General features: G+C 39.3%; 1 protein-coding gene across 1 annotated transcript in view; it reads right to left on the bottom strand.

Annotated features, from left to right (window-relative positions):
- Window positions 1–8,582, bottom strand: part of PI4K2B (phosphatidylinositol 4-kinase type 2 beta) — a 31,349-nt gene extending 22,767 nt beyond the window's left edge. The window contains exon 1 of the mRNA XM_082641385.1: window positions 8,134–8,582. Coding sequence (XP_082497511.1) covers window positions 8,134–8,446 — 313 coding nt within the window. The 5' untranslated portion in view covers window positions 8,447–8,582. The remainder of the gene's footprint in view (window positions 1–8,133) is intronic.
- Between the last annotated feature and the right edge of the window lie 3,931 nt (window positions 8,583–12,513).

Raw genomic sequence — 12,513 nt, 5'->3', positions numbered from 1 at the left:
AATCTACCACATACTGTTCAAGGGTCTTCACCCACTTTGTGTCCCTACTTCCCTCCTTGGCCAGCATAAATTATGGTTAATCATCAAAAAATCACTCTCTTCCTCCCACCCCTCATCATGGTTACCTGGAAAAATCCCAATCCTGGATAAACCCAACTGTCTGCTGACTATGCCTATGCCTAGACAGCTGAACTTGACTAGATAAACACAATGCCTGGTGTCTCCCCTTAAGTTCATCACCACAATCCTCAGGTGGACCCTTCATGTTGCCCTGGGAGCATACTACATTCCTGTTAAAGACTCAATGCTTGTGTCCTTCAAAACACTCGAAGCCTTAACCCCTAATGTGATCATACAGGGAGTGGGGTCTTTGGTAGGTAATTAGGTTTAGATGAGGGTGGGGACCCCATGATGGGATCAGGCCATGTGAGGACACAGTGAGAAGGCTGCCATCTGTGAGCCAAGAAGAGAGCCCTTAGCAAGAACCTGATCATGCTGGCACCCTGATCTTGGACTTCCCAGCCTCCAGAACTGTGAGAAATAAATGTCTGTTGTTTACGCCACTCCAGCTAGGGTATGTCATTATAACGGCCTAAACTAGGACGATTCCCCTAATACACAGACTCTCCCACTCTTCTGGCAACTATCTCATACCCTCCCTTCTCCTCAAATTCCCAACACCTCTTTCCTCTCAGCAGATGATCTTCCTATTTCAAGAAGAAAAGAGAAGCAAGCAGAAAAAACTATCATCAGCCCTCAGCACCATATCTATCCATCCACAGCCTCTGCCTCCTGCCTATTACTATAGATGGATGACCCAAGCTCTAAGATCAACTCCTCCACTTTGTATACTAGACCTGTCTCTTCCTGACTACTCCAGGACATTTCTTCTGCAATTCTTTCCTGTATCAATATTTCCCTCCCTATTGGATCATTTTCACCACCATACAAAGCATGGTGTAATTTTTCTCATCTTAAATCTCTTAGCCCCCAAAGTTCCCCTAGACACCCCCTCATTTCTTTGCTCCCTTTTATAGAAGAAGACTTCTATAATTATATTTACCATCTCCAATTTTTCTTCTCCCACTCTCTTTTGAACGCTTTTCAATCACGCTTCTGACCTGACCACTCCATTGATATAATTTTTGTCAGGGTCCATAGTGACATCCACATTGCTAAATCCAACTTCAGAACTGATCTTCCTTGACCAACACCATCGTTTCACCCTGTCGGTCACTCACTCCTCCTGAAAACACTTTCTTCACTTGGCTTCCAAGACGCCACTTCTCCAAGTTGTCCTTCCATTTCATTAGCTCCTCTTTTTCAGTCTTTTGTGGGCTCATTTTCATCTCCCCGACCACTTAACTTTGGAATGCCCAGGTTCAGTTCATGGCCCTCTTCTCTCCCTCATCAGCACTGATGGCTCCCTGATTTATATCTCAAGCCTGGACTTCTGCCCTGAACCCCAGACTATTATACTCAGCTTCTCTATTTGGATATTTAGTAGACAGTTCAAACTTTACTGCCTCAAACTCAATTCTTCATTTCCTCTCAACTGCTTCACTCCCAGTATTCCCTGTGTTAGTTACTGGCAACTCCAAATCTTCTAGGCACTCTTGCAAAAAACCTTGGAATCATCCATGATCTCACACCCTCACCGCCCCCCCCCAACAGCCAACAGCAAGCTGTGTAGCTCTACCTTAAATGAATATCCAGAACCTAACTACCTCTTACCACCTCCATTCCTTCCATGTGATTCAAGTCACTATCAACTCTAGCCTAGATTGTTACAAGAGTCTCCTAACTGATCTCTCTACACTCAACAGTGAAGGTATGGTAATCCTTTTCAAACCTAAGTCAGGGAATTCCCTGGTGGTCCAGTGGTTAGGACTCAGCACTTTCACTCACAGGGCCGCCCAGTGGTTCTCCATCTCACTCGAAGAAAAACTCTAAGTTCTTATATTGGCCCCCAAGACCCTACCCAATCTCCCCTAACCTCCACTTTATTTTTCTGGTTAGCACTTATCACCTAACATATTATATAACTTATTTATTTTGTGAGCTCCAAGAAGACAAGGATTCTCTCACTGCTATATACCCAGAACTTTTATAGTTCCTGGAACATAAAAGGCATTCAATAAACACTTGCAGAGTTAATCATTTAAAGTGGTAATTAATCATTTAAAGTGGTAGACAAGCCAAAAATTATTCACATTTTACTCTGAAAGGCATTTAAATGCTATTACACGTCAATCTTATGAAAATTCAAACTATAAACTTTCCTTAATTTAAAATTTTCCTTAATTCAGACATAAATAAAACAATTATTTACTAATTTTTAAAAGTTTATGCTGAGAAAAATACTACAAAAAGGGCCCTTGGGCATATTTAACCTACTTAAAAGAATAAATAATCCAAGTACTTTAGTCATGTCTATACAATTGATATACTATTTCCAGATCTATTCCATGAAAATTCTTAAGAATGAAGGGAGAAACTTTGTCTTTCTTGTTCACTGTGCATCCCTAGCACCTGGAAGAGGGATTGGCATTTAGTGGGTTCTTCATAAGCATTTAAATGAATAAATGAAGTATTATTTGTGTGGCAGAATATGCCAATAATTATCATTAGTCAAATGATATTTCTTCTAGATCAGGGCTCTTAACAAGAAAGAACTTGAAAAGCTATTTATTTCAACTTTGCTCACAGTACTGATGTACTTTCCATAATACATCACCAGCAGGTGGTCTCTGGACCAATGTTTAAACACTTTCAAAGAGGGATCACTCCTTTTTCCATACTTTTTGTGTTTGTTTGAAAATAAATATAAACTTCTTTCTTTTTCAGAAATAGGTTTCTGTAGTTTCACCCAATGTCCTAGACCTGCCATCTGGAGCAAAACAAAAGTCTACTTACTCCTCTCTTCCCAGGGATAGCCCTTCAAATAGCTGAAGGTCATTTCATGCTCCCCTAAGTCTCCTCTATTCTCTGCCTCCTTTCATATGGAAGTATTTTCAGGCTTTTCAGCATCCGAGTTGCCCTCCTGTTTCATGCTTCAGTTTTCAATGTGCCACTTTAAAATATGGTCTCCAGAATCAAGCAACCCATTACAGAGAATAGAGATATCTCTCAGTCTCGACACTATACCAAAATAAGAAGCACTCTAGTATTACAATCATTGTTTAGGAGTCCTGTCATACTAATTCATATTGAAATGGCTAAACTCTTGGACCCCTTTTGGTCTCTCCCATCCTGTACTTGAGCAATTCTTTTGGAAACTATGTGCAGACTTTGACATTACTATTAGATGTTATCAAATTGCCTTATGGGTTAAGCTTCATGAATTCATCATAGAACCTGCCTTTGTTACTCTCACGGAGCCCAGGATCATACTCTGAATACTTAATAATTCAGCTTCAACCAAAATCAGATCAGAACAATTCCTAAAAAATCAGCCTGGATGTTCTCAATCTCTTTTTCTTTAACTTGTCCCTTTAATGAGCAACTCTTTTGGATAAATGAGATTATCTCCCTACATGAAAATTGGCATTCTTTGAAAATGGTCTGGATTTACCATCACAACCCAGAAAGGCACTTAAAAGACAACTGGTCCTACCTAACTACTGCCAGAAAAAAAAAAAAAAAAAAAAAGACGATATATCAACTATTCTAAAAATCAAAGTAATTATTTTTTAGTAATTTTTCTGATTCAAAACTCACAATTACATTCTACAACTTTCTTCATTTTATTTACCTAAATGTGTATTTAGCAATGAGTTTAACTTGGAGAACACACCCTAAAAGTTACACCACTTCAAGATAAATGTGCCATGGAGATTTGGTTTGAAGGTTTGTTGTCATTGTTTGGTTTGATTTTTAATAGCCGAGGGCTTAATTAGCTATATCTTCTTTAAATTTTGTTCAGTTAAAATTACTTTCTCCCTTTTAAGAAATAAACTATGAGATTTTTATTTGTCCCTGTATCAAAAAATATTCAAATTTTCTGAGGAGAATGTGAGTTCTATCTCTGTATACTCTCTTTGGCACTCCTCCAAGAAGCAGTGGCCTTCTAGTCAAGTTCCAGTCCTATTCAAACTCCACACTTTTCACAAGGCATCCCGCCCACCCTTTGAACCTTTGTCCATGCTGTTCTGATGTATATGCCAAGTTTCCTTTCTATGACTAATTCTTATCCATTCTTTGACATCATCTGATCACCTTGCAATGCTATAACAAAATGATCTATGTTCCAGGAGGGCAGAGCTTTGTTTTGTCCTGTGATATATGCCAAGTGCTTAAAATTGTACCTGGCACATGGTAAACCCTCAATAAATTTGCGAATTATTTATTAACAAACCCTTAACCACACTTAAGGGTTACAGCTGATCCTCTGATAAGCAGAAATTGAAAATGGATTAAGAGAACCCCTTGTATAACCTCTTATATTTAGTTTTATATAAGTGTGCATGGTAACTTATCAAGCTCTCATTTTAAATAAATAAATCAAAATGAACTCTTCCTCACCTAAGGGTTGGGAATATATCTTACCCATTGGCCAGAATATTTTCTAAAAAGAAAAGTAGCTGGCTCACAAGTTTGGTGATCTGACCCAAACTGGAACTCTCAGGGGTTCCAGTGCTATTCATCCTCAAGTCTCAAATTGGATGCTACTTCCTCTGCTAAATCTTCCCTGGCCCCTAAATCCAGGGTATGGCTCTATGGAAGCCTTGGCTTTCCCCATCTAAGCACATATATCCTCTGTTAGAACTGTTTGTTTTAACTGACTCTTTCCTTCATTAGGTTATAAGGTTGCATGGGGACAAGGCTTGTGACTGGACATCCATTTGATATCTGGCCACCACTGTTTCCCCAAGGCCTCAATTTCCACTGGCACCCCATAGACACTGAAACATTTGCTGAATGATGGATGTCTGCAATAAATGGAAAACAAGAATAAGTGTATTCTAATTATTGGTTGAGGAATAATCTCCAACACACTGCTGCTCACTACCTTTCAAAAGTTCAGCTTTGGAGGATTGTCAAGATCCATGGGATATCCACTCTTCTAATACCTTCCTCTAAAGTAAGCCAGACTATCAGCATCTTGAATCTAGACCCAGCAATACTGGTAACACCACCCACTAGAATTACTTCTACTGAAATGAACTTCAGGGAAGTTGTAAGAAACACTCCTATGAAAGTCATCACTTTTATTACCAAGATATTACTGAGCATATAATCTCTTCTCCAAGAGAATGCATGACAGTTTATCCTTTGCCAGTTTTGTTTTGGTTCAAATAACTAGTCTGTTTTAACTTTATGGACAGAGTGATTGTGTTTCTCTCAAGTTGGCTGCTCAGTAATCTTAAATAACAAATTTGTGGGCTGCCTGTATCGAGTGTGTGATGTTAATTTTGTGTACTCTTATTCCGGCCCCCATCTTACTTATTTCATTGCTCTTATTTCCCATTCTTATATTTCTTCCTTACTTTTAAACGATTTTATTTTGTTCGTACATTTATAAGCCACCATGAATCATTAAAGGGCTTATAAACACACACTTTCTTTTACTTTGGAAGCTCTTTGTGAATTCTAACACCATTCTCTAATTGCCAGCCTCTCCAACAAAATTGATAAGTGCCTCTGGTTTATATTAACTGGGACCTTCACTTCACCCCTCTGTGCTTCCTTAAAATGAAAATAAGTAAAAAATAGTGCTCACATCATGGGGTTCGTTATAAATTAATATATGTGAAGCACACAGAACTATGCCCTCTGCACATACTAACTGTTTTGTGGGTATTAACTATTATCATCTTTACTAGTCTTCAACTCACTGATTAAAATGACAACTGGAACAAGGAATGCCACTAATCCTTTTGACATTGATCCAACAACACTATGTTTATGCTGGTTCTAGACTTTGTCACATGTCTTGTTCAAGTAAAGATAACAGACATATGACATTCTTCCACTGGGTAAAGTACGTAAAGCTCCTGTTACATAAAATAGTTAAGCATCATAAATGACGTTAATATTAATCTAAAGGCAAGAATATCTTAGAACTAGAGAAGTGGCTTCATAGAAATTGGATGGTAAAGGACAAAGCAAGTTAATGGACTCAAAAAATAACTAAACTTAATCATCTAGTCAAATTAATCATGAACTTTCTAGGAGAATGGTTTGAAATTTTAAAAATAGTTTTTACAGTTCAAAATTGTTTTTAAATCCATTAAAAATAAGACCTCCATAATAAGTAAACAGAAGTTAACAATTATTTTATAACACTTGGGGACCTACAGCAAAATGGAAAAACTGTAGGACATGAAAAAACTAGGTTCAGTCTGGCTTTTCCACTTCCTGGACCTTGACTTTGGCTTACCTCTGAAGTTCTATCAACTACTAGTTATTACAGTTTTCATTCATTTTCAGTCTTCACACTCAGGATGGGGGTAAATAACAACTAACTTGCTGTGCTATTGTGAGAATTAATGAAATATACAAAAAAGATCTTAGCAAACTGTAAACTGTGATATAAGTAAGTTACTGCCATTCAAAAGGTTGGAATTCTCTTTAATAATCCATTTGTATTCAAATATTATACTCTATCTCCACTTTTACTCTCTCTAGCCTTAATATCATTTGTTTACAAAACCTCACCTTCATAGAATCAACGCATTTTCAAGGTTTTAGGCTCTTTTAAAATCTAGCTACACAGGTAACTTTGGGTAGAAAAAGGCAAGTTAGCCGCACAAATCTTATTTACTTCACAGACCGGTTTCTAGGTAATATATACCCATATTATCAATGTAGCTGCGTGAATGCGGATCCATTTGTGACTTGATTGCAAATGCATATTTGTTTGTTCTGTTAAATGTTGTACTGTCAATGCATCCAAAAGCTAACATGATGGTAGCTAGCCGATCTGTATATTAGACAGGTTTGTTAAAGCTTTATTCATTAAAGTCTGCTTCCCTTGGGCTGCTCTGATTTATTTACTCTAGAATATTTGACCATAGTTCAACTACAACTAGAATAACCTACTCTATCCAGAATTCTTTAAATTGTAGAAGCCCCATTAGTGTACTAATAGCAGGACACGTAAAATCTAACCACTCCAGAAAAACTTAAGCAGCATTAATGAAAACTACATTTTCTGTGCCTTTTCTTTAAGCTCACATGTGGAATGAAACTCCAGGCACAATGCACACATCTCGTCATTTAAACCATCCTTACCACCAGCAAGTAGGTGTTATCATGGCCATTTTACAAACTAGCTAGCCTGCCTCAGCTCTACCTAGGACTCTTACAAGCCTATTCTATTTTACTATCAAATTAGCCTTATCATGGCAAAAAATTCGATTTATCAATAAATATCAATGCCTGCAGTCGCATACCTTTCAACATCATTTCAATTATCCTCTCTTTCACCTGAGGCTGTCAGTCTGCTTAATAGTGAAAATTTTTTTTCTTTTTCTTTTTCTTTTTAAAGTATAAAAATAGAAATGACTCAAGAAAGGAAACTTTGCGAGAGAGAGAGAGCAGGTACAGAAATTCAACTGCTTCTGCGCCCTCTGGCTAATGTTACAGTAACAGTATTTAACTTAAAAAGTTTTTGAAACGTGTCCCAGTGGCAACCGGATATTCTTGCTCTCTATCTCTCGGCTGTCAACCACCTTGAAAATTCACCAACTTTCCTGGTAGTTCAGGGTTCTTAACCCAAAACTCAAGTCCAAACTTGAGCAAACAACTTAACGTCATTTTACAGTGTTAAGTTTTCCTGTCTGATTCCAAAAGTTTAGGCTCACTCTTAGGGGAGGCCTCAAGGATCAGTGTTTAATGACAACCCCAGGCCTCAGGTGAAGCAGCCTATAGCCCCTGGAAAAGGTGCGAGTAAACGGGGGAGCAGGAGAGAAAGGCGAGGTGTCCAAGGTGTGACCAGCGGCTGACCCCTCGGCCTGTGCGCCGGACCTGATGCCCGGCGAAGAGCCTTTCCTACTAGGCAAGGGCCAGCGGGAGACAGCGAAAGAAGCCGGGGGTAGGGACCCAAGGAGGGGCTTGAATGGGGGGCTGAGCGGCGGCGGCGACAGGCGCACTGGGAGGGCGCCGGGGAAGGGAAGAGCCGGATCGCACCTGAACCCACGGGGCGGTTCCGGTCCAGGTTGGTGGGCGAGCTCCGCAGGCGCCCCAAACTCAGGGAAGAGAAGAAAAACGTATCCCTGGGCAGGAGCAGCAGTTCCCGGTCACTGGCCTGGTTAGGGGAGGCCGCGCCCTCCTCCCCGACAGCCTTCTCCAGCCTCACGGCGCCCCCCGGAGCGCCCTTCTGCGGCTGGGCCCAGGCGATCCGCGGCAGCAGCGGCTCCCGCTCCTCGTCCTCCTCGTCCTCCTCCTCCAGGCTCCCGCCGCCCGCAGACGCCTGCCGCCCGGGGTCGGAGGCCTCCGCCATGGCCTCCCTCTGTGCCTTCTGCGCTGAGACCGACTCAGAGAGGCGAGGCGTCCGGATCTGTCCTCGGCATCGCGGGGAACCGGCGCCTGTGGGTCTGACCGAAAGCACCTCTCTAGTGTGTGGTCCCGCTCGGCGCCCGCCCCGCCCGGCCGCCGGCCTAGCCCCACCTCGCGACCATCCCGCGCCTGCGCGGAAGGGCCGGGGCGGCTGAGATGGGGGGGCGCGGCGCGCGGGGCGGGGCCGCCACCTGCCTCCTAGGGGCCGGGAAGACGCCGGGAGGGGCTGACGTTACTCCTCGAGGAGCGCAGGGGTCGAAGTTAACTTACCTCTGCAGAGGTGCCCCTCTCCAACCCCAATGGGCCTCTCCCTCCCCTGCAGAATTCTCATAGAGTTTACCACAGTCTTCACCTGTATATTTCTTTGTATGACCATGTAACACGTTTCCCCCACTAGAAATCCACGAGAACCAGGACCTTGTCATGTTTTTCAAACATTCCTGACTTTGGTATTTTGTATTTCCTCTTTTTTTTTCTACTGACTAATATGGTCAGAAGTTTATAAAAATTTTAAATTTTTTCAAAAAGCCATCTATGGTTCCATTGATTATTTATTCTCTAGTTTATTGACTTTTGTTCTTTATTATTTCCTTCTTCCTACTTAACTGGGATTTGATTTCCTCTTCTTCTAGCTGATAAGAGTAGAAGATTACATTACTGATTCTGGACTTTTCTATTTTTTTCATATAAACATTTAAAGCTATGCATTTCCCTCTAAGCACTGCATTATCTGCATTTCACAAGTTTTGATATGTTGTGCTTTCATTTTCATTCAGTACAGAGTAGTTTTAAATTTCCCTTATTGTTTCTTCTTTGACTCACTTTTTTGAAGTGTGTTGTTTAATTTCCAAATATTCAGGGGCTTTCCTAGATACTATTTTTAAATTATTATATAGATATATATTTTAGGGAGATTGCAATTGACACATATACACTATTTTTAATTTATTTATTTTTGGCTGTGAGGGGTCTTCGTTGCTGCGCACGGGCTTTCTCTAGTTGCGGTGAGCAGGGGCTACTCTTCGTTACAGTGCATGGGCTTCTCAATGTGGTAGCTTGTCCTGTTGCGGAGCACGGGCTTTAGGTGCACAGCCTTCAGTAGTTGTGGCATGCGGGCTCAGTAGTTGTGGCGCACAGGCTTAGTTGCTCCGTAGCATCTGGGATGTTCCCGGACCAGGGCTCGAACCCGCATCCCCTGCACTGGGAGGTGGATTCCTAATCACTACACCACCAGGGAAGCCCTAGATATTATTTTTTAATTACAGTATAGTTGACATATGACATTATAGTACTTTCAGGTATACAACATAATGATTCAATTTTGTATATATTGCAAAATGATTCCTGGATATTATTACTGATTTTTAATTTAATTCTGTTGTGGACAGAGAAGAGTCATTAAAATGTCAACCTTTTGGAGTTTATTGAGACTCATTTCATAACCCACCATATTATCTACCTTGGTGAACATCCCATTTGTGCTTTAAAAAAGAATGTGTATTCTGCAGTTGAGTAGTTATATAACTGTCAATTTTTTTCTATAAATATTAATTCAGTTTGGTATTGATAGTGTTATTCTGATCAACTATATCCTTATGGATTTTTAAATTTAGTTGTTCTATCACTCACCAAAAGGAGAATATTACAATCTGTGAATGTGGATTTGTCTATTTCTTCTTTTAGTTTGATGAGTTTTGCCTTTATGCATTTTGAAGTTGTGTTATTAGGTGCATATATATATATATATATATATATATATATATATATGATTTTTATGTCTTCTGTTAGGCTTTCAAGTCTTCCTGATGATTTAACCCTCCCTTCCTTCCTTTCTTTCTTTCTTTCTTTCTCTTTCCTTCTTTCATGAACTGCCCCTCCTTATCTCTCTTAGTACTCCTGGCTTGAATTTTATATTGTCTGATAATAATACAACATCTCCACCTTTCTTATGTTTACTGTTTGCCTGGTTAATCTTTTTCCTTTTCTTTTCAATCTATTTGTATCTTTATATTAAATATGTGTCTCTTGTAGATAGCTTCTAGTTGGTTCTTTTTTTTTTGGCTATGTTGGGTCTTCCTTGCTGTGAGCAGGCTTTCTCTAGTTGCGGCGAGCGGGGGGTTATTCTTTGTTGTGGTGTGCAGGCTTCTCATTGTGGTGGCTTCTTTTGTCGCGGAGCACGGGCTCTAGACATGTGAGCTTCAGTAGTCTCAGCACGTGGGCTCAGTAGTTGTGGCTTGTGGGCTCTAAAGCACAGGCTCAGTAGTTGTGGCACACGGGCTTAGGTGCTCAGCGGCATGTGGGATCTACCCGGACCAGGGCTCAAACCTGTGTCCCCTGCATTGGCAGGCAGATGCCTAACCACTGCGCCACCAGGGAAGTCCTATAGTTGGTTCTTGATTAAAAAAAAAAAATCCAGTCTGATAATTTCTACCTTTTAATTGGAGTTTTTTTGTCTATTTACATTTAACATAAGATTAATATAATTGGATTTTAAGTCTATTATTATTTGCAATCTGTATTCTATTTGTTTCATCCCTTTTTTGTTCTTTTGTTTCTCCTTTTCTGCTTTCATTTGGGTTAATCAATATTTGTTTATATTTCATCTTCATTCCTTTATTGACCTTCCACTAAACTTCTTTACATTAATTTTTAGTGCTTACTCTAGCATATGCATTAAAGTGTCTCAATGCACATAGACCTCATATTGTAGTAACTGATGTAAAATGTAAGAAACTTGCAGAAGTGTAGTTCTATTTATCCTCCATCCTTTACATGATTGCTTTCATATACATTAGGCCCACCTATGTTTAAATGCAGTGAACTATTTTTGCCTTAAACAATTATGTCTTTTAAAGAAATTTTTTAAATGTATATTCTTTTCTATTTACCTACATATTTACCATTTCCAGTGCCCTTTATTTCTTCCCATAGATCTGAGTTTTCATCTAATATCACTTCCCTTCCCTCTGAATAATTTTTTAAAAGCATTTCTTGTAATGCATAACTTCTAAGTTTTTGTTTCTCTGAAGTCATCTTTATTTCACTATCATTTTCAAAGAATATTTTCTCTGCATATAGAATTCTGGATTGACATTGCCCCCTACCCCTGCTCCCAGTTTAACTCTTAAAAATATGATTCCATTGTCCTCTAACTTTTGTTGTTTCTGAATCCTGTCCCTCTACCCACCCACTCAATTTCTACTATGTCATTTTTCCCTAGCTGCCTTTAAGATTTTCTCTTTATCTGGTTTTCAATAGTTTGACCATGATGTTTGTGGTATGAATTTCTTTTTTCATATATCCTGCTTGGGTTTTGCTGGGTTTATTCATTTTTAAAGTTATGTATTCTACCAAATTTGGGGAAATCTGTCATTATTTAAAAAAAAATTTTTCTGCCCCATTCTCTCTTCCCTTTCTTTCTGTGATTCCTATTACATGTATGTTAGGCTCTTTAATATTGTCTTGAAGGCTAGTAGGGCTCTGTCCATTTTTTTCAATAGTTTTTTAATCTCTGTTTTTCAGATTGGATAATTTCTTTTAACCTGTTTTTAAGTTTACCAACCCTTCAGCCATTTCTAAATAGCTGTTAGGACTACCCAGTGAAATTTTTATTTCAGATTTTGTACTTTTCAGTTCTAGAATTTCCATTTGTCTCTCTCTCTCTCTCTTTTTAGAATTTCTATATCTCTGCTGAGTTTTTCTGTTAATTCATTATTTTGACCATATACTTTTTCATGTCCTTGCATATATGTATAATAACTGTTTAAAACTCTTTTCTAGCCACAATGGAGAATGGTATGGAAGTTTCTTAAAGAAGTAAAAATAGAGTTACCATATGATTCAGTGATCCAACTCCTAAGCATATATCCAGAGAAAACCATAATTGGAAACATACATGCACCCCAATGTTCATAGCAGCTCTATTTACAATAGCCAAGACATGGAAGCCACCTAAATGTCCATGAACAGATGAATGAATAAAGAAGATGTGGTATATATATATATATATAT

This window comes from Mesoplodon mirus (assembly GCF_964341445.2).
Source record: "Mesoplodon mirus genome assembly, chromosome: 2".
NCBI classification, from domain to species: Eukaryota; Metazoa; Chordata; class Mammalia; order Artiodactyla; family Ziphiidae; genus Mesoplodon; species Mesoplodon mirus.
The sequence above is the reverse complement of the archived record's forward strand: the minus strand, read 5'-3'. Positions and strand labels throughout refer to the sequence as shown.